Genomic DNA, 22,539 nt, shown 5'->3' on the forward strand with positions numbered 1-22,539 from the left:
ACATGTTTATAGACTCCTGCATTTACTTGGTCACTTACAACATTCTCTGCACTAGTTTATTGTTTTATTTATTTCTGACATGTATATAGTTTACGTCATAAGCATTACTTGCCCATTGGTCTTAACATAATCTGCACTATTCTACTGTTTCTTCTTGCACTTAATTAGTTTTTATCGTTTTATGTTCTATATATATATATATATATATATATATATATATTATGTTGCATTGTTGGATGAGCTTGGGATTTAACTGTTTCATTGCCATATCTACACTGGAGCATTGTAGGCTTAGAAGAAGCCTCAAAGCATACCTTAACTTGGGATCCTCAGCCTTTTTTGAAATATTCAAATTTTACAGAACAATGATGTTGCTTCTAACAAGTGAAATCATATGCTTTGTACCATCTACTTTTTTCTTTGTGTGCACAGCACTGCCTGCATTTGGCAAGCTGACAGAAACAGATTGACATGCATTCACAGTCACTACTGACAGACAAATGCATGGAAACTTAGGGACTGTTGTGGTTTGGCTTCAAACTACGCGTCAACAGAGAGGGGTTCAAGGTTCAAGGTTCAAGGTTCTTTATTGTCAATCTGACATAGCTACAGAGTAATTATGTAGTTGAAAATCTTATGTCACAGGCTTCTCCAACAATGCAACATAATAACATAATAACAATAAGAGCAAGAGCAATACAAAAAGAATAATAGTTATAAAATAAAGTGATGATGTGGAATAGTGCAGTACGAGTCTATATACAAGTTATTGGAATGATATATATATATTAGGTATTAGATACATAATACTGAGTAGCAGATGAATGTTTGAAGTTGTTTCAACAGTTCAATTTTTTAACAGTCTCACTGCCCGCGGGAAGAAACTGTCTCCGAATCTTCTTGTCCTTGCCAGGATGCTGCGGTAACGTCTGCCTGACGGCAACAGAAAGAACAGTTTGTGGCTGGGGTGATGGGGGTCTTTGATAATCCGTAGTGATTTCTTCCTGAGCCGCTGGGAGTAAAGGTCCTCCATGGATGGCAGCTCCGTCCTGGTGATGTGCTGTGCAGTTTTCACCACCCTCTGTAAAGCCTTACGATCGAGGTCGGTGCAGCTGCCGTACCAGGCCGTCATGCTGCCAGTGAGGATACTCTCTATCGTGCACCTGTAGAAGTTGCAGAGTATCCTGGAATCCATTTTGAACCTCCTCAACCTGCGGAGGAAGAAGAGCCGCTGTCGAGCTTTCTTGGTGATGGTGGTGGTGTGAAGAGACCATGTCAGGTCCTCAGTGATGTGGACCCCAAGGAACCTGAAGCTTTTGACTCTCTCCACCGTAGTCCCATTGATGGCGATGGGTGCGTGTCCCTCTCCCTGCTGCTTCCTGTAATCCACAATCAGCTCCTTTGTTTTGCTGATGTTGAGATGGAGGTTGTTATCCTGGCACCAAGATGTCAGGTTTTTGACCTCCTCTCTGTACGCCGTCTCGTCATCGTCTGTGATCTGGCCGATGACAGTCGTATCATCAGCTTCTGCCTTTCTCACTCTCTGTTTTAGCCTCAGGAAACTCGGCATGCACTGCTGATTTTAAAAGTGAAACTGGAATAATAAAACATTTTAGTAAACGGTAAAGTCATGACATGACCGTCTTTTTGACCGACTTAAGTTTGCCGGATAATCAACAAAAATCTGTCTGAAAGCTTTACAAAAATCTGCTCCACTGCGCAATTAATGCAGCACTTATAGCAGAGTACTCAGATGCATAAGAGTAGATGGTAGCCTCTTTCTCTTGGTACTTTTACTGAGCACATTGAAAACTAATTAGCAGTTTCTTTCAACTTCCCCCTCACTACATATCGCTTTGAACCCAATAGTCAGGTCAGGTGTGTTCTGAGTAAACAGCGATGGGCCTGTCTGTCAGTGTAGCTGTTGCATGTGGCTTTGCTTGTTCTCACACCAGACATGAAAGGGCTTTACAAAGTGATGAGAGGCTAGAAGGACGGATGTTTTCAGTTGGCCCCCACCATTTCTTCATGCTGTACATTTTTAGACATGTTTTATGAAGTTGTGGTGGCTAAAACACAGACATGAAATGGCTAAGTTGCAGTTCCTGTTCAGTATATTAGCAGTTGAGCCACTGCCCCTGCCATATATTTCTTTTGTCACCATTTCCTATATATGTAACACATTTCACTGCAATCCCTCGTGTAGTGATTTCACACAACACAAACATCTTCAACGTACCGATGCACTAGATAAACATTGGGGTATCAAAAAGACTGACTAGGATACATCCTATGGAAACATTTGTCCAGATATTTCACTCTGGATCAATGTGTGGTCTGACCAGCAGACCCTTGCCTCTATTGTGGCTGAAATACACGTTTCATATATACATAACTAACAGCATGGGTTAATGTTGATGGTCAAATGAGTGACATGTTGTGTATTTTAGGAATGATTTGCGAATAGCTTTACCATATTTATGCCTCAGAGTTTGCGCAAAATCTAATCCAACAGTTACACACATATTTAGGTGTAGAATATCACCATTAAAGCTATAACAATTTGCTTCATGTAACCAATGTATTTTTATTTATAAAAAAAAAAGGTTATACAATGATTTTAAGCAGATTGGACATAATTTCAAAATGATATATATTTTTTGTTTCCAGGTTATAACATTTCTCCAATTTCTGAAAGTGAAGCAACATATTTACAACATTGTAAGTGTGATGGAAACTTCTGAAGCAATGGAGACGAAACTCAGAGAGACACTGGGTGAGCTGGAACTTTGATGGCAAACACTGATGGTTTATTATGGAGTTACGGCCGGAGAACTGACAAGACGTGCTGCCGCCACGAGGTGACACAGCGGTTGCCAAACCAACTCTGAAGATCTCTACCCCAGACCAATGTATTTAGCTGGTTCTGAGAGAGTAATCAATATTGTGCATAACAAGATAAAACAGGCAAAGCACTAAAACACCTCTCAGCTGACGCCAACAGGCAGGAATAGGGAGACAAAACACTGAGATCACAGCAGCCCAAGGTTGCAGGCCTGTGCTCAGTGAGGGCAGTACAAACTGACTGGGTGAAAGGTATGGGCCTAGGAACATATTTCCCCAACAGTAAGCTTTAATCAGAAAGTCCAGTATATTGTTAGTCCATCACTAAAGACCTGACATCGGTGTAGATCGTCTCTCCCTCTGCTGATTTTTTATTCTTCCTGTCTGCTCTGCCAGTTTTCCTCTTGGTGAAGGTTGGTGCAGAATAAGTTATTGAGTCCTCATCTATCTGCAAAAATATATGGAAACATTTTTGAGATGGCAATGTGATTTACATGTAGAAAATAAAATGAGTCAATTAATTTTTTCAGTCACATCTTCTCTTTTTGACCGTACCTGCTGCCTCTGCTGATCACCGCTGGCTGGTACGGGGTTTGTTTGCAGAGAAACAGAAGCTGTATTATGAAATAAAATACATTTGATGACACATGATGTAGGTACAATTACACACATTTGTAATGTAAATCTAAAGTTAAAAAGTGAGCTTTTCCCAATAACTGTCTGATAGATTGAGGTATGAGAAACATTATTTACCGTTGCAACTATCACAAGTTTTCATCTTGATAGTATAAATCAGAAAGGCGATAACAATCAAACTTATAGCCAAAGCAGCAGCTAACAGAAGCAGAACTACGATGGCCTTCTGCTGATCCCCCATCTTAGGTGCTAAAATCATGGAGAAAGGGAGCAAAAGTGAAAAATCTAACATTTTAGATGCATGTAAATTGGGTTTTGGTTTATAAGGGTATCTACCAGATAAAAAATGAATGATTATTAAAGATGTGTAAACGCTCTGCAGTTACCTTCAATGTCCAGTTTTGTTCCATGTCCAAATAATATCTCCCCACATGTGGCCACAGCACAGTAATAAGTCCCAGCATCAGAGGAGCTGATGTTTTTAGAGAAGTTGTAGATACATTTCCGTGGAGAGCTAGCCTCAGGACTATTCTCACAATCATCTCCACTGTTTTCTATGGCTGTAAATGACACTGGGATGAGATTCATCTGATCCGGCTCTGAACCAGTACACTCTGGTTTCTCCTGGACAAGTTTTGCTCTGAGATTCAGAGAGGACTGTACACTGCAGAGTCACCGAGTCTCCTGGAAGGACCGGAACAGACTGATGTCCTTGAATAATGGCAGTGATATCTGGTTCAGGGCCTGGAAATATAAATATATAGATAAAAGATACGTTTTTAAAGAAAGGTGAAATTTACGTTTGCTGTATTTCATTTCAGAAATCAGAAATCATTCACGCATTTCCCTCTGAGGTAATTTATAATGTGTGGGTAGATATAAAAGACAAACATAGTAAGCTACCATATTAAACACAAGGGGTTTAGTACATTTCAAATTAAGAAAGTAGTAAAATACAATGATGTTATGTAGCAGACAGTACTAACAAAAATAAACAGTATACATGATTTACCTTTAACTCTCAGAAATGTCGCATTCAGAAATGTCATGGCAAGGCGGTTTACTGTTAGGCAGTAGTAAACTCCAGTATCGCTTGGCTCTGTTTTACTTATTTGCAGAAGAAAGGTTCCAGGCCCTTGTTTTGCTGTAATGCGAGGAGTCTTGTCAACACCATTATAATCAAAAGAAAATGTTCCTCCCAAGACTTCAGGGAAGTTTCCAGGTCCATGCCTGATCCAGTGTGTAGTCAAGGATTGCTGGCGTGAACAAGTCAAAGTCACATCTTTCCCAACACCAACAGTCTTTGTCTCCAAGATCTGATCGTGTGTGCATCCTGAAAAATATAATAAACACAGATGATTGATTTGTGATACATTAAGAATAATTAGCACCCTGCTGAATCATTATCAGAACATGACAATTCATATAATGTATCTCAAGTCTAGATACTTACGCCCCACTCCAAGCATCAGCAGTAAATAAACTATGATCAGCATTTTCTGGTCAATCCACTTGTGGCTGCCGGTAAATTAAATCGTATTTGAGTAGATTTGCCTTAATGTAATCATATGAAGTGGGAGGTTACAATTTTAGAGTACCCTGATTGGCCTTTCCTTATTTCATTGTACCACCACAGTGGAAATGATATCAACCTTTGTTTCAACCTAAACACATGAAACAAGAGCAAAAGCAAGCTTCTGTTTTTATGTTTCATGTTTGTTTTCCTTTAACTGCACAGAGCGTAAACACACACAGCATATGAATCGAAAAACAATCTTGATTTTCTTTTCATGTCCAGATGGACTTTTTTGATGGGGTGCAATATTGCCACTGTCCAGTATGATATACACAAGAGTGGCAAACATAGGCTGTCTGAGGAGCTAAGCAAACAAATACCTTTTGAAGCTGATTAAATGTGTTTGACCTATACCATAGTTTTTACTTTTGACCATCGAGCAATTGTGTTACAGGATTAATTTAAGAAGAGAACAACATTAACATAATTATAATAATATGTGCATAATTCCGCCAATTGTAAAAAAGAAAGCTGTTTAAAATATGATCAGCGTTTTCTGGTTCATTACATTACATTATTACATGTCACGCTTTTACCCAAAGCGACTTACATACACTCAATACTGTGGGCAATCCCCATTACACATTACAGCACCAGCAGTTAGGTTTTGACATGATTCATTGCTAAAAAGAACACGCTTAAAGCAAATTTCCTGGTCACAGAAATGTGGAAGCAATGATTTGTATGCTGGCTAATAAAGGAAGATACATTTGCAGGTAAAGGTTGCTCCATTCTTTTGTATTATAGTACCAAACAGTTTGGGGAGTTCCAGATTTTTTAAAAGGATGTTCAAAGTTTAAGCAACTTTGAAAAACACTCCTACATCTCCTACTACGCAACATTTTTTAAATAAGTTTCCTGATATAATATGCCTAGGTATTTTAAACTTGATCCCTCCAGTTTGTAATGGTTGCTCCTGTAACAAATGTGTTTGATGGATGTAGTGAAACAATGCAGAAAAGTCCATTATGAATGTATCCAAAGTAGACCAGTTTAAGAACTGCCACTTATTTGATAAATGTGTAAGCATACACACTAAAGGAATTGAAACTTCCTGTGATCCTGCGCTCTGTAACAAATGATTAACTCTTACACTTTCAGAATTGGGATTAGAAGATTCCAAGGACGTAGCAACATGTTTAAAGTGTGTCTGGATTCCTGAAAGGGATTCTTGGAAGTGATCAAAACCGTTCTCATTTGCTAACTGCCATATTTTAGTGATAGTAAAATGATTAATCAAAAACATATATTTTTTTAGAATAGCTGAATACTCATTATAAAAAAAGGTACTAATACCATTAACATTTCAATATAAATGCATAATTTGTAATGCATCCAAAAATGTATAGGCCTGTGTCTCTAGGACCACATTGTTGTTGCCATTCATTTAAACTTGCATTTATCTTTTTGATTTGTGTAGACATAGAAAATATAAGCTGCCGTTTGCCACATTGATAAGGACAGAGGAACCATCTTAAATACTGTGCATACCAGCCAATTGGATGCTCCACGTCATAAATGATGAACACCCCCTCTGCCTGTCAGTCACTTCAGCAGGAAGAGCACAGCACAGAGATGGGCTGTTAAAACATCCGTCCTCAACAATACACTTCCTTTCAGAGAGCTTTAGAGAGCAAGAAGCAGAGCGACACTCTCAGAGTATCAAAGGAACACATTTGTCCTGAGACGATTTAAAGTTTCTCTCCTGTATATTTTTTCCCCGGGAAGAGAAGACCAATGTAAACCAAGGAAACAAAACAGATAAATTAAACCGACTATTTACAAGGCGCTTAACATAAAACAATCCTGTACCGCTATAGTGTCTGTGCACTCTTACACTACTGACACTTATTAAAGGAACACCTATCAAGATAATGCAGTCCAGTAAAACTCCCCACACATCATTTTTACAAAAAATAAAGATTTAGGGTTTCTTGACAACTCAAAAGGTGTATAGAGTATATAATTAGAAATATAAATAGCTTATCTATCTATATGGCCAACATTTCCAGAACATTTGTCAGAGCAGCAGGTTGTGGTTTGTGACTTTCTTCAGGGTCAACAGTTGTTGACATTGACAACAAGCCATAACATGCCTTGTACTTTCACACAAACAGTCAGATATAAATGCATTCACACTGACAACCAGATGACGCATGGAAACTTCAGCGCGGCTGTGGTTGGGCTTCACACTGAGGTTGAATACAAAGGGGCGCTTGTACCTTTCTCTTTCTATAAACATCAGGAAGCTGGGCTTGCACTGCTGATTTACTTATTTTTGTTTCAAATGGCAAGTGGAATACCACTAGTCACACTCTGTGATGATCCTTTTTAATTTAACCTTAGTGCAAGTTATTGCCTTTTATCTGTAGTTGCAGTTAGTCAGGGGAGGTGCCCATCATTTCCTGGTCCAACCGCCGTCTTTCAGTCAGAGCAGGAATTTGAACCGTGATCTAACATGGTGATATAATTGCAGCCTGTCTAATTGAATGTTTAATGAAACAATACAGTTAGATTGTAAATTAGATAGATGCTTTAGAAATAATCTTGAGATAGACATGTTTTTACTTTAAATGAGCATGTGTAAAACTAAAACAATGATGAAGCCTGCTGAAGTCTCATGTAGCTCTCACTTCACTTCACATCCTGTTGAAGCCCATAGTTCTGAGTAACAGCCTTGATGCTTGGTCAAAGGGCGGAGAGATGGCCCACCACAACGCATGACTCTCAGTGTAGCTGTTGCATGTGGCTTTGCTCCTTGTTCTGAAGCACAAGGTCTTTACAAAGGGATGTGAGATCTGAAAGATGGAGTGCTCAATTCTATTAAGTAGTTGACTTCTGACTTTCTATTTTGTATTTAGAACAACAATCATTGTCTTTTGCAAATAAATATCAATTGTGTGTGAATCACAAAATATTCCCATGTGTTTTGTCAGCCATGCTTCGGTCTCTCCCTCTTAAAAGCACTTTGCAAAAATGAAAGATAACATGTATGCTGTGTAAAATATTATACACCACTTATTTCTCAGTGGAAATGTTCCACAGGTGTAACGATAACATGGTTATTTGCAATAAAAAATGGCATGGCCTAGTCCCTTATGTTACTGGTTTTACTTTTGCTTTTCCTGCTATAATGCATTGACATGTCTCTTGTTAAAAAGTAATTGTTAGGGTTAAAACCTGATCTATTTGGGAATGTTAGAGAATCACAAATGGTCAAGACTGGTTGTAGGACTATAAAGTTCACAGAAATACAGGATGAACAAAATCATGTTATGGCAAATAAGGAAAAACGTTCAGTACTCAAATCTAAAATACATGAAGGCATGCTTTGGAGTTCACTGCCAATAAAGCAAGGGAGTTTTTGGTGTTTAAAAACAAAACATCTGTGATACTCTACAATATTGTTCAACTTGAAAAAAGGACAATGCTCTACCTTACAGAGAGCACTATCTCAACACATACTTTAACCTTTAAGTTCTTCACATCTCTTGGTGTAGGTGATATTTCCTCTCACCTCTCCCCTACAGCTTTCTACCACCTACACTGTGCCTATTGTAATGTTATGGAACAAAACAGCTAGCCTACATAGAGTGAACAATACAGCATTGAGCAACTCCAACAATGTCTTTGGTGTGTGGAGCCATCCAACTCACTGCTGTTGCTCAGTAAGTATATCCAGTATGTAAACCAAACATCTTATTAAACTACAAAATTAGTTTTCTGTGACCATATGGAATCTGCAATGTACTTGATAAAAACAGATGTATTTGCTAGCTAGCAGTCGTCATGTTCCCACATTGCTTTCCTGGTGTGTTAAACTAATAACCACAGCCATTGGTCTGTTGAATAGAGTGACACTGAAATAACGTCTCTGTGTGTGTTTTTTGGTTCTCATGATGGTATGATTAAAACCACATTCGTAAAATGTGTCAACAGGGTTTTGCTTTTTAAATAGGTCCTGTACTTCTTAGCCAAGCACCAAAAACGGAAACAATATTTTATTGTCTAAATAAAGGGGCTTCTTTGAAAAAAGAAAATCTCAGAACATAGAGATTTCTGATCGAAAGAAAATGGTCCACAGGTTTTAAATGTAGGGGGGAGGTCATTTTATACATTTCAGCCAATCACAACAATTGTTACTTTGTAGACGTTGATCTTCTTGTGAACAAACCTTCATTTGGTTGGAAAGACATCAGTCGTGTGAGACGATTCTGCTTTGATTCTTCTTTGTACGATGTGTAAGTGCAATTCTTTACTCCTGTATGAAAGACAATACCATTTGATGATCTAAAAGATGATCTCCTCCAATAAACCTTTTCTTTGTATTTTTTCTTTAGCTCTGATTGAATCGGCAGAGGATCCTCACCTGATCTCTTTGGCTGTGGTAGAAGTTGGTGGAAATTTTACTTTTCAATGTCCAGTTCTTGTCCAGGCAGGCAAACTACTTTCTCTGTACAAGCAGTCTCTTGGACAAATGGCCCAGCCAGTATTTAACTTGATTCTTGGCAAACTAACAGTTACTGAACCTTTTTATAGACACACGGTTCAAAGCAACAAAAGAGGATACTCATTATCTTTTCACAATCAGAAATGTCAGAAAAGAGGACGAAGCAACATATTTCTGTCTCACTGGATCAACGTATTCACAGAGTTTTGGCATTGGCATCTTCTTAGCTGTGAAAGGTAAATATCTATTACTTTCAGTTTTTGTGTCAAGCCTCATGTCATTAAATGTTATGTTTTCTTTTACTGAATCACGCAGATCAGCGGAAATCTGTCTACGTGAAGCAAAGTCCAAAGACCAAGTCAGTCCAGCCCGGCGACACAGTGACTCTGGAGTGTTCACTTATCTCCAAAAACAACGAAAGCGCAGATCAGTGTCCAGGTGAACACAATGTTTCCTGGTTCAGATCTGGATCAGGAGAATCTCATCCAAGCATAATTTACACTCACAGTGAGGAACAAAAGGAACGCAGTTGTGTCTTCAGTCTGTCCAAAATTATACACAACTCCTCTGATAACGGGACGTATTACTGTGCTGTGGCTACATGTGGACAGATCCTGTTTGGAGAAGGAACTACAGTGGAGACAAGTATGTTTTAAAGTCTATTTAAATTACATTTTAATTTTGTATTTATATGTATATAAATATTAAGTGGATAAGTTAGAGTGGATAAAGTCATTAACAACAACTACACTTAGCAATTATTTTATTGAGACATGAATTATAACTGATGAATGAACCTCCTTTGAAACTCATCCCTTCGTAAGAATTACTTTTCTCAGATTTCAAATTAAAAATATACTGATATTTTGTTGCGGTGTACGTCTAAAAAGTAAGACTTTATTGGTTTCCTTATTTAGGAGATTCAGAAGTTGTCCCAGTTGTCCTTGTGCTTGGAGTGCTGTTGGCCTGCTGTGTGACTGTGATTGCCTTTCTTATTTCCTATGGATACCGAAGGAAGTCTTGCAAAAATTGCAAAGGTAGGCTCAGCATATTATACTTTAGTTTCAGTTATACTTTTTTAGGTGGAACCATAACGATCTAATAATCTTGAAAAAATTGCTTGGCTGTGAAAACAGACAATGATTGTAAGGATGGGAGTTTTCACAAGACGTTAAATTGGCTCTAATAAATGATGAAATTATGGAAAATCCATCAATATCCAATTTTTGGCTCAACATAGTGTACATGTGTGTTTCTATTCAATAAATGAGATGACGGTTCTAATAGTGAAATACCTTTACTTGTGTAAAACCACCATGGCCACTACTACTGAGTCAATAATATACACTCCAGAGCTCTTTGTTGTTTTTTTGTGTCATAGTGTTACATAATTGTAAACCTGAGGTCACTTCATCTATTGTGTTGAATGCAAAAGGATATATTATTATATTTTATTGTGTGTAATACAGAATATACTATTGCAACATGAATTATTGAACATCTGATCCCAGAAGTACATATTATCCAGGTAGCCTCGAACAAATAACTTTATCCCTTACTGCTTAAATATCTGAAGGAGTTAATCAGATTAATCACAACAACACTGACGGTTAATTGAGCACATTATAAAAAGTCAATGTGCATAACTATAGAGGAAACAACTGAAAATATGAATATGTTTGTTCCTCAGTTTCCTCCAATGTGAGGGTGACAATAATCATGTGTGTATACTCTGAAACCCTGTTTTACATTCAAACAAGAGCAGTGAGCGCTTCCCATCATCTTGGACCGGACATGTCAACTGGGGGTCAATCAAATGACATGGTAAATATGTGGTGGTGTGCTTTTTATTTGATCAAGACACAGATTATAATCAAAACAACAGTATAATAAACCAACTGATAAGTAGCTAAATGTAATGTAGCCTGATAAAGAGTGACAAAGTTAGGTATAAGGTATAAGGTATAAATATAATTAATGATGGCTGAAAATTAGACAAAAGAAAGTGTGTAAAGATCACTGGAAAGCAGTCTATACTCTAGATATGGTCTATATGTTAATGTCACCTAATCGACAAAAGGTTTGTCATTGACGCACATTTTGTTTTTAATTTTGCAGGATGAAGAAGCGAAGGCAGTGACTTATGCATCAGTGGATTTCTCAACAAGGAAAGTGAAAAGAGGAAGGAGAAAGGAGAGAGAAATGCCAAAAGATTGTATGTACTCTGTTGTTAGATCAGATCACTACAACCAGCCACACCCCTCTCTATAGTCAGAGATTCGTGTTGCTTTCTGAATGTGTTGATACAGGAAGTGTGCCAGCATTACTGTAAGGTGTCATCTAGGTCGACATGTCTGTGGAACTGTTTGCTTCTGTTTTTTTGTTGACATAATAAAACTTGATATTTATAGTGTCCCCTAATATTGATTGACTGTATCTTCACTCAACTACTACAACATACACAGTATGCCTGTGAATTACGGGTTAGCCACCTTAGATAAACAATGCATGGATTTTGTGCTTCATCCAAGTCTGCGGTGAGGGACTCAGGGCAACAAATCTGTCATCCAGTTGAAGGATAGTTATCTTTTAACTGATGATTGATATATATTTATGGTTAGAATACAAATAAAGATTTGTGTTAAAATCATAACGTGGCAATATAACATAACAGCCAAAACAACGTAATTCGCGCAACTAGCATTAATCAACAGCAACAGCCCGTAGCGGACTTCCTTTTGTAACATTCATAAAGTGAATGTTGGGTTTTGGTTTCACTTAGGAAACAAAAAGAGGTCTCCTACGTCAAAGTCCTGTGCTTATTTTGAGCGATCCAACAACCGTCCCACCCTTATTGGACTTTCTCGTTTGATGTATTTTATATTAAACCACGTAACTTTCAGTAACGATTGCAAGAGACAATCTGCTCTGCGCTTCGTTCATAGCAGGGTTTCCGCTAGGATTTTTTCTCGCCGGTCAAATGTCCGGACAGAATTTATTTTGAATTTGAAACTTACCGGTCATGTTTCAATAATAATAATAAGAATTGTGTAGCAGAGTTTCCGTTAGCAGGTAATTACCAGACTATGACCGGATATGCTGATGTTTAAAACTCAGTTAATGGGATTCATTTTTATATTGCTTCAGTTTATAATCTTAACCAGTGGCGTCGCCTGGCCTGGGCATCCGGGGCTTTCGCCCCGAATGTTTTTTCTGTAGCCCCGGACAATTCTCCCTCAATAATATAATACATTAACCGTGCTTTACGTGAACCTCATCATGACACGAGAGGACGGCAGCACTGTAATTTCCCGTGTTCAGTGAATGCAACCGAGGCATGACACCAGACCAATCAGAGAGTTGCATGGAAATAAACGTGTGCTTGTGTCATTCAAGCTCGGCTCTGTGTGTGTGTGGCAATAGCGCATTTAGTGTGATAGAGAGAGAGAGAGGGAGGGAGGGACCGGTGCCAGCAGGGACCGTGTTGTTAGCATCTGGTTAGCTAGCTGCACTAACGGACATAAGGAGCTGTTTGTTCCACAACAAGCTGGAGGAGAGTCCTCTCCTCTCAGACTGAGAGACTCAGGTGAGCTAAAGGACTCTCTGAGTGTTTAGATAGTTAACTTTAGTCTAAGTTATCTCAGTGGGTCTCAAACGGTTTGGTCACAAATTATTCAAAAGATTATTTCCGCGGCACACCTTCATATGATCATTATAGTTATAAAACAAATAAGAGAATAAAGGAAAAACAGTTATGAAATACTATATGGCAGTAAAACAAGAATAGAGTTTAAAAGGGGAGTGATTAGTAAAATATCCATAAAGAAAAAGTACATCTGTTTACAGTTCCGCTTCATATGGGTGTTGAGAGAGGTATCCATAGATCTCTTAATTTTGCTCTCAAAGTGCACCAGATTGATGCATTTAACTTCAATATTAAAAAAAAATCTTCCCGGGGGAGCATCCCCCCGGACCCCCCTAGAGGAGGTGAGGTCCGCCCCCCACTCATAAAAAAACCACTTTACCCCTGCCTATATGCCGTGAGCTGATTATCGAGCCTTCATTGTAACAGTCGCGGGTGTATTGTGTGTGTGCGTGTGGGGAGTGTTGCAGTAAAAAATGCCACTGTAGTGCCGCCGCCACTGTGGGCTAAGCCCCGAATGTTTTCAGGTCCAGGCGACGCCCCTGATCTTAACAGATCGAAAAATTCATTTTTCAATAAATGATTCCACAAACAACAAACAACATCATTATTACATTCAAACAAACTACTGTAGTAGATGAAGTACATTATTCAAAAGTTACATTCACTTTTAATAATAACACGGGAGAAACGGATCCTCTCTTTTCCTCTCTCCCTCTCTCTCCTGACACGCTAAACAGTGGGCGGGGCTTCAGGTGATTATGCAGCAGCTGATCTGATCTCTCTCTCGCGTCCGGTTACACTTCACTCGCGTTTATGTCCATATCGATCAGATCCAGCTCTCCTGATCGGCCTTTATAGAGAGCACAGATCAAACTATTAAGAGTGAATATCGGCCGATAATGATCGGCGGCCAATCGATAGGAGCATCCCTAATTATTACCGGACATTTTGACCGGCAGGTTTTGAATTTACCGGTTTTTATTACATTTTACCAGCTAAAAACCGGTAATTACCGGCTAACAGAAACCCTGGTTCATAGTACTAAGTCTCTTACGAGAACATTGAAATTCAATGTTTCCATTGATTACAGACACATACTGTACAATTCAAGTTCTAAATGGCCTTTGATACTGTTAATAACCAAGACAAAGTCATAACAGAAGAGGTTTTCTTCTCCTTTTCATTCACAGACATTTGTTTAAGTCATTAGACCAAAAACCTTTTGTCCGCTGCTTTCCCTACTGCTGCACGGGAGTAGTTTCTTACTCCGTGATAAGAGCAGGTCAAATACATTACAAGTTGCATGAGACATGATCTGGTCCTATACATTCATTGAGTGCTGTTGTGGTTCAAATTCTTTAGTTTTATGAAGTTACTACCCTTAAGTGGCCCTTGTGTGTTTGTTTATAGTCTTTCACATGTACTTTATGTCGATGCCTTTTAGCAATGGACCAAACAACTTTAACGTCTGCCTTTTGGGAAAAAAACATTAACCTGATAAAAAGGCTTTCTGAATGGAGGAGAAAGTCAAAACTCCACAAATGATGAAACTTTGGACTTCATGTTGTAAGGCAACATGTTATTTAATATAAGACTATTGCAAAAGCTTTTAGATGTAGGGTTGGCAAAAAAATACATGTCTGACATTGGATATATATGATATGTATTCCAGAGTCGAATATGAGCACTTCAAACTACTGTACTGTTAAATATGCCGGAGGTGAACATGGGGAAACACATTTCTGTTAAAGGTCCCATGTCATGCTTTTCCGGTTATTACCCGTTCCCCGTAGATTTTTATGCATGTAAACGGTCTGCAAAGCACACACCCTCAAAGTACACCCTGTAGTGAGTAAAACTCTAACACAGAAAAGACGTGTCTATGCTGCCCCAGAACGCCTCGTTGGAGATTTTCTTTTTCCATTTTTTTCTTCCGGGAACCAATTGACGTAACGACGATCCAAATGGACCAATTGGTCCGCGGAGCTCCTCACACACACACACTCAGCCAGCCTTATTTTTCTCAGCTGCAGCTCTGCGGATTTCTCAGCCTGGACTCAGCCTGAGATAGCGGGACACGGCGAGGCCCGACACGGCGAGGCCCGACCCGGGCCCGATCCGAGCACACACACAGACCCACAGCCAGGCTGCGGGTGTGTGTGTGTGCTCCGGCCGAGCTCGAACAATTCAACCCCATCTAACATTATTTAACTTTTTCTGCAGTAGCAACGTGTACCATCCGTAATCCTAAAACCAACGAGGTGGCAGTGGATGAATCAACTGACCTGGTAAATATGTTTGTAACTTTGAAAATAAGCACCGAATATGGAGGCAAAAAGCATCCTTGTACATTTTTCTGACTTTAGACTCAAACATTCAAACACTAGACTTGGTTTGGATTAAGTGTTTTTCATTTTACAGGCCTAATATTTAAGGAATGTATGTTTAATAGACTATATGATTTGCAGGATGGAGACGAAGAGGCGGTAAACTATGCAGCACTGAATTACTCCACAAGAAAAGTGAAAAAAGTGAAGCAAAAGCAAGAGTTACCACAGGAGTGTGTGTACTCCGCTGTGAGAGCAAACCACACACAGCACCACGCGCCCGTATGAGCTTTGGCTTAGCTCAGCTTTGCATGTTTTTAACAAATGTTGTGCTGTTAATTACTTTGCTTTATATTTTGCTTTCAAAGAGCTAGTTGTTGATGTGAAAAGCACGAAAGAACACTGCTTGTTGCAGAGGCATGAGGAGGCGACTGAGAATGGCTCAAGTTGATAGAGCCTTGGTGTTCGGATCAGGGGGTCCCAGGTTCAAACCCCACTGCAGTCAGCATGTCGTTGTGTCCCTGGGCAAGACACTTCACTCCAAATTGCTCCTGTGGGGATTGTCCACAGTATTGAGTATGTAAGTCGCTTTGGATAAAAGCGTCTAACAAGTAACAAGTAACATGTAATGTAATAAACTTTTCAAACACCCGGAGAGAATATGTGGTTAACCAATGTTCATCAAAAAACCAAGGCTGCATCTAAGATAAGCCATTAATTGTATTACTCTGCATTGTTCTTGTAGATGGAAATGATTGAAAATGTGTCCCCTGAATAATCATCACCCAGCAGCAAATGCAGTGACTGGGAACAGTTTGGAACATTACTGTGTAAAATATATGAAAGTAAAAAGGTTTGCTAATATTGATTTATTGACAAAAATGACTGGTTACTTTTAGTTCTTTGACGGATAAAACGGGTTGAACTTTGCATGAACTACATATCATTTTCAAAAAATGATTGTTGTATGTACATTTAGATATATGGCACACATATTTTAAGAAAAATAAATATGTTTGCTGTAATTGTACTAGTTTTGTAATAACAGAAGAAGAAGAAACATGAAAACAGAAAACAATCCAAATGACTGCTTTTCACCAAAAATACAGTAATGAAGCTAAATTTGCTTTAAAAGACAAAAAAACAAGACCTTTTAATGCCCCCTGGTGTATGGTACGGAGATGAGCAGAAAATAGATTATAAATAGAGGAAATAGAGTCTTCCTGCTTTGTTCTACCAAGTTGATAAAGACAAAGGGTGTATGGCGGCATAGAATCAGTGTGACGACAGTATACAGTAGATGGCAAAAAAGTTCAACATACAGAAATGGAACTAAATGTATTTTTTATTTAAACTCATTCAATATCACTTAAGCATAATAAGAAAAAAAAACATCAAACTAACATTGTATGAATAATGCAAGCTAATCCCAACATGTTATAACAGCTTTAAACTTAAACACATTAACATTATATCACATTTGGTACAAAGACATCTAATACAGTTCAGTTAAAAGGTGCCGTCTAAGATTTAAATCCAATATACTACTAGCAAATATCTACTTACACTCCGCTAGCTGACTGCAATATGTGTCTATGCTAAAAGAAGAGCTGGTTTGATCCAGCCAATCAGCATCAGGGCGTTTATGTCTCTGCAGAGGACAGGGGAAAGGAGGGCCATGGATGTGTAAAGAGAAAGGCAGTGGGAGCAAGAGGCAGGGTAAATACGAAGGGGGTATTTGTTTTAAGATCAAATATCAACAATCTTTCTTGAGAATCGCTGACTCCACATTTGACTCAGATCAAAAAGCCTTGGCAGCCGTGTAGACCCCGGGGCCAGTTTCCATCACGGTGAAGACGACAGTAGAATAAATCCACGGGTCTTCATTTCTCTAAGGAAATATATTACAAATTATTTGTGATGACAAACCTGATCGAGTTGCATCATAAGCCTTTTGCAATGTTGATCTTACCTTTACATTCCTTTTTGCAACATTTTCTTGCAGGGACACAGCAGCTACAATATGTAAACAAGATAAAAACAAATAAGGAAGACCTAGTTTGTAAAAACAATGATATTAGTATCATCTAAATAATCTGTTATTCAGTGAGGTAACGTCTATTACCTTTATTATGGCAATAATCACACTTGTTTCTCTTGATGGCGTGAATAAGGATGGCTATAACAATCACACTAATGGCCGAGACCACAGACGGCAGAAGCAGAAATACATCGCCAGTCTGTAAATCACCAAAAGACCGTAAGCCGGTTCCTGAAACATGAAAAGGAAAATGCAGTAACATTTAGTTAGAGTAAAATAAAATGTACCACCACCAAAGAAGATTTTAATTTACTGTCATTATTTTCCTTACAATCGCTCTAGATTTGATTTAAATGTAATTTGAATTTGACGTCTAATCAACACGTTATATGCAAACGTCCCTATCAAACACTGAAACAAACGTGCGTTAAACCACTTGGATTGCTCATAACCTAACCTATGATATATACAGCAATCGATGTTTGAACCCGCACATGTTCATTTTATTCCTACAATCAAATATCAACAGATATTGACTAGAATAATTTTAAAAGATGGGATGGTACATTGACAAAAACAGTCTTGTATCTAATAATTACTCTGTCACTGTTAATTTATTTTTTCCTGACCTCAAAAGCAGCCATAAAAGGGAGAAAACTAGTTAAAACAGATAACGATACTTTCACCTTAAATGTTCATTTTTGTTTCATTTTCAATTAATATTTCTCCACATGTGACCACAGCACAGTAGTAAGCCACAGTAACAGGCAGGAAATAAAACATTCTGAAGTAATTATTATGAATGAATAACTTTCAATATGTTTACATTATACGTTGAAAGGAGTTCGAATCAATGTCTCAATTAAATAATTGTTAAATGTAGTTGTAGCTCCCACTCTTGGTCACCCCCCTGAACAAACAAATGTAAAGACTTAATATTAATATACATTAACATATAAATATAATTGAAACAACACTTCAAAACCTACTTGTCTCCACTGTAGTTCCTTCTCCAAACAGGATCTGTCCACATGTAGCCACAGCACAGTAATACGTCCCGGTATCAGTGGAGTTGTGTATAGTTTTGGACAGACTAAAGACACAACTGCGTTCCTTTTGTTCCTCACTGTGAGTGTAAAGGATGCTTGGTTGGGATTCTCCTGATCCAGATCTGAACCAGGAAACATTGTGTTCGCCTTGACACTGATCCGCGTTTTCTTTGTTTTTGGAGAGGAGTGAACACTGGAGAGCCACTGAGTCGCCGGGCAAGACCAACTCAGTCTCCGGACTTTGTTTCACGTAGATAGATTTCTTCAGGTCTTTATGATCTGTGTGATGGAAAAAAATTAAGAATAAAGTAATTGCTTTTAAGGATTTTACAATGTAGCAAATTAAGTCATTGAAATGAATATACTTTACCATTTATCTGAAAACAAATAGAATAATTTAATCTTAATTGTATGAATTTGTATTTAAATTTGTATTAATATCCAACAGATAATTTAAATGATACTTTACTTAAACATGACCAAAGTGCAGCTTTGGATCCGACATGAAGCATTTAAAAAACGAATTCTAATGAAGTAGATCACATTTACCTTTTAGTAACAAATATTTCCCACTTCATTCAGGATTGCTATAACGCACTGTGATTAAGCAGTGATACATTCCTTCATCTTCTGGGATTGTCCTCCGAATCGTCAGGGTGCTTAAATTGTTATAGCTTTTTACCTCCAATCTTGAGTAAGAAAACTCTGGTGCAAACTCAGGTTTTGTAGATCCGAGCAGTGTCACAATTAATGTCAGAGTCTCTCCAGCATTTTGCTTGAACCAGTAGATCTGTCTATTGATAAACACAGTATAAGGCAGAGCACACTTGAATGTAGTTTTGAAACTCCAAAAATCACATCATTAACAAGTCCCTTGGTATAAGGTAAAACAGTTATGAAATGTTGACATGTCGAAATGGGTTAAATATGCCAAAAGAAAGACAAAGACTGATTAGGTTTCTTCAGCTTAGTATTATAAAAAAATCATTTAAAAAAGGAAGCAAGAAATCAACACAACTCCCAATTGCGGTTAGATGTTTTTACAGAGCATTGGCCGAGACAGTAAGTAGATGACGGTCATGGAAGAAGTAAACAGATTTGAACATTCATAATGTATACAAAATGGCAGAGGAGAACATCTTGAAACGGTTATGTCTGATGGCCCTAAATAAATCATAACAAAATCATTCCCCCCATGATTTTTAACATTTTCTTTAATGAAAAACACACTTAGTTAGTATTTTAAGATAAAAGACGACACATACAAACACATGTAATCAAATATTGGTGGAACATCGAATAAAAGAGAATATCTGTTTGCTGCTATTTTGGCTTTTAGCATTAATCCTAATTTAGTGTAAATCTTTGTCAGAGGTCAATATTATCAACCAATTTACATAGACTCACATTCAGCATTTAACTTGAGAGTACACACTTTCTTCAGTCTCCATCTCTCTCTTCTTTCCTCCTCTTGTAGCCTTCCTTCCAGAGAAATGCAACGCAGAATAGTTCAGATCATGTCCACCTTCAGTCTGTGCAGCAAATACAATCTCCATTATTAAAAGACAGCTTTGTTGATAATGATTGTTTGATTACAGAATTATAATGGTCTATTATTTATTTGTAGCGGACTGCTGCTAAGAGTAAAAATCTGTTGCCATAGACACAGTCCTGATATCCAAACACAGCAAGTTGACTAGCTTTTTAAAATGATGTTAAACCAATATTAATTGTCAAAGGATTTACCTCTTTAGTAAGAAGCCATGTATGATGAGAATTATGTTAATCAAAATAACCAAAAAAGAAAGAATGTCGTATGATTACTTACAATATCATGCACAGGTTGGCTTGCGTTGTCATGTCTCGAATGCAAAGCGACGTTTTAATTTCCTAAATATGAAAAGAAAACATTAATATTATGAATTTAAACTGAGTTTTCAATAAAGATCCCCATCAAATGGCATAACTTCATATTATCTACAATGCATTATGGGGGTTAAGCATATTTAACATAAATGGAGCAACCAATATGGAGAATCGTGCTGCAGATGTTTGCTGATAAATTCATATAATAATAAAATAATCGGCGTATTAAATTACATTTTTGACTAAATCAACAAAACGTACCTTTACATCGTGAACAACCTGCTCTTGAAGTCCGGCGGCAGAATAAAGTAATGTTTCCAATGATAGAAACGGCCAAGCAGAGTATTGCTATCGCCAGCGCTATAACTTCAGAGCTTGCATTTCGCTCTAGACAGCAAAAACATTAAACACATTAATGATGTGGTTCATTGGTTCGTAGACATTAACCTCCATATTAAACAAAATACATCGGTATAACATACCAATTTTCAGTTTTGTTACATCTCCAAATAATATCTCTCCACATGAGGCCACAGCACAGTAGTAAGTCCCGGCATCAGAGGAGCTGAAGTTCTTTGAGAAGCAACTCTTCTGAGTGTCCGGTAACTTCTCACATTCCTCTTGTCTTCTTCCATCAGTGTAGATGATGCTCGGACGAGATTTATCTGAACCGGCTCTGAACCAGAACACATTGAGGTCTCCTGGACATGTTTTATTCTCAGATTTAGAGAGGACCGAACACTGAAGGGTCATCGAGTTTCCTGGAGGAGCTGGATCAGATAATGTCGGCCACTGAACAGAATAGTTTGAAGTCCTCCGAGTGTTTCCTGAAAAATACAAAACTGTTTAAAAAAATGGATCCTATTTTATCTGACATTTGTAAAAGTATTAACATGAATCTGCTGATATTTAGCAAATGTGGAGATGCTTTATTAGTAGAGATTCCCTCAAAGTGAAATTAGATTGTTTAAATATCGATTAGAGCTTCAATAAAGATAAAGCAGAGCATATAACGTAATTACCAAGTTTTAACCATATATTTAAAGATATAGTGCATGGCAGAATTGGCAGCACTTTTAGTGTTGAGTGGTTAACACTGTAATGTTCTCAAAGATATATAACACAGCTGGTAAATAAATCAACATCCAAAGTAAATACAAATATCTGAAAATAAATAAAATAATTTCATCTTAATTGTATGTCTAACTGAATTTGTATTTAAATGTGTGTTAAAATGCAACAGATCATTGAAATGTTACTTTACTTAAACATTACCAAAGTGTAGGTTTGGATCCGACCTGAAGCATTTACAAAACTCGTTCTAATGAAGTAGATCAAATTTACCTTTTAGTAACAAATATGTCCCACTCCATTCAGGATGTCCATAACGCTCTGTGATTGAGCAGTGATACATTCCTTCATCTTCTGGGATTGTCCTCCGAATTGTCAGGTTGCTTAAATTGTTATCGCTTTTACCTCCAATCTTGAGTCAGAAAACTCTGGTGCAAACTCAGGTTTTGTAGATCTGAGCAGTGTCACAATTAATGTCAGAGTCTCTCCAGCATTTTGCTTGAACCAGTAAAGCTTTCTACTGCTAAACTCAATAGTAGGCAGAGCACACGTGAAGGTCACAGATTCACCAAGAGGAACTGTAGTCACTGGAACCAGCGTATCTGAAATAAATGACAAAATACAACACGTGAAACAGTACATACATCATGCAAGAACACAAAAGTTAACCCCAATAGTAGGCATGCACATTTTTACTGAATACTTGCTCTTACATCCTTGATGAAGAAAAAGCAGTGTTACCCATAACAGCAACATCTTGATATTGTCTCTTGTTAGGAAACTTTTGGGTATTTCAGTGAGTACAAATGTTGAAGTCACATGACCATGATTGTGTGTGTCAGAGTGTACCATGCATCTGATTGGCTATCATAGAATCAAGATTCAAAAGTGCACTTCCTGTCTCACTTGTGAAGCATATCATCTCATTCTTCTCAACTTACCAAAGTCATTTTAGCACATTTTCCAAACCAGGTTAGCTGTTAACCTGTTTCACGCCTTCCCCCCGGTACCGGGCGGATAAACGCGTCATTTG

At 37.9% G+C, this 22,539-nt stretch overlaps 1 protein-coding gene, 1 long non-coding RNA gene, 2 pseudogenes and 1 gene segment (V, D, J or C); 2 read left to right on the forward strand and 3 right to left on the reverse strand.

Annotated features, from left to right (window-relative positions):
• Nucleotides 1-2,629: 2,629 nt before the first annotated feature.
• On the reverse strand, nt 2,630-5,025 carry LOC117490331 (annotated as a pseudogene).
• A 4,268-nt stretch (nt 5,026-9,293) lies between these two features.
• Nucleotides 9,294-10,162, forward strand: LOC117490193. The segment is given in 4 exon segments: nt 9,294-9,297; nt 9,397-9,449; nt 9,577-9,742; nt 9,822-10,162. Coding segments are annotated over 4 exon segments (564 nt in total).
• A 1,076-nt stretch (nt 10,163-11,238) lies between these two features.
• LOC117490359 lies at nt 11,239-11,914 on the forward strand. Its single transcript, XR_004556672.1, has 2 exons — nt 11,239-11,330; nt 11,625-11,914. It is a non-coding gene; the product is annotated as an uncharacterized LOC117490359 (long non-coding RNA).
• Nucleotides 11,915-16,806: 4,892 nt separating this feature from the next.
• On the reverse strand, nt 16,807-19,196 carry LOC117490203. Its single transcript, XM_034139822.1, has 5 exons — nt 19,187-19,196; nt 18,510-18,848; nt 17,605-17,751; nt 17,452-17,495; nt 16,807-17,370 (listed from the first exon to the last, which is right to left on the reverse strand). Exons 1-5 carry the CDS (start codon nt 19,194-19,196, stop codon nt 17,281-17,283), a joined length of 630 nt encoding a protein of 209 aa, XP_033995713.1. The 3' UTR covers nt 16,807-17,280.
• Nucleotides 19,197-19,905: 709 nt separating this feature from the next.
• Nucleotides 19,906-22,262, reverse strand: LOC117490297 (annotated as a pseudogene).
• Nucleotides 22,263-22,539: the final 277 nt, after the last annotated feature.

Source organism: Trematomus bernacchii, unplaced genomic scaffold (genome assembly GCF_902827165.1).
Source record: "Trematomus bernacchii unplaced genomic scaffold, fTreBer1.1, whole genome shotgun sequence".
NCBI lineage: Eukaryota > Metazoa > Chordata > Actinopteri > Perciformes > Nototheniidae > Trematomus > Trematomus bernacchii.

Excerpts from the sequence above, each read along its gene's own strand:
- LOC117490203 (XM_034139822.1), bottom strand. Across the intron at positions 17,752-18,509 it reads AGGAACTACAGTGGAGACAA|GAACCGGCTTACGGTCTTTT; the intron begins GTAGGTTTTGAA and ends TTCATGTTTCAG. Across the intron at positions 17,496-17,604 it reads TGATTATTGCCATAATAAAG|CTGCTGTGTCCCTGCAAGAA; the intron begins GTAATAGACGTT and ends TACATATTGTAG.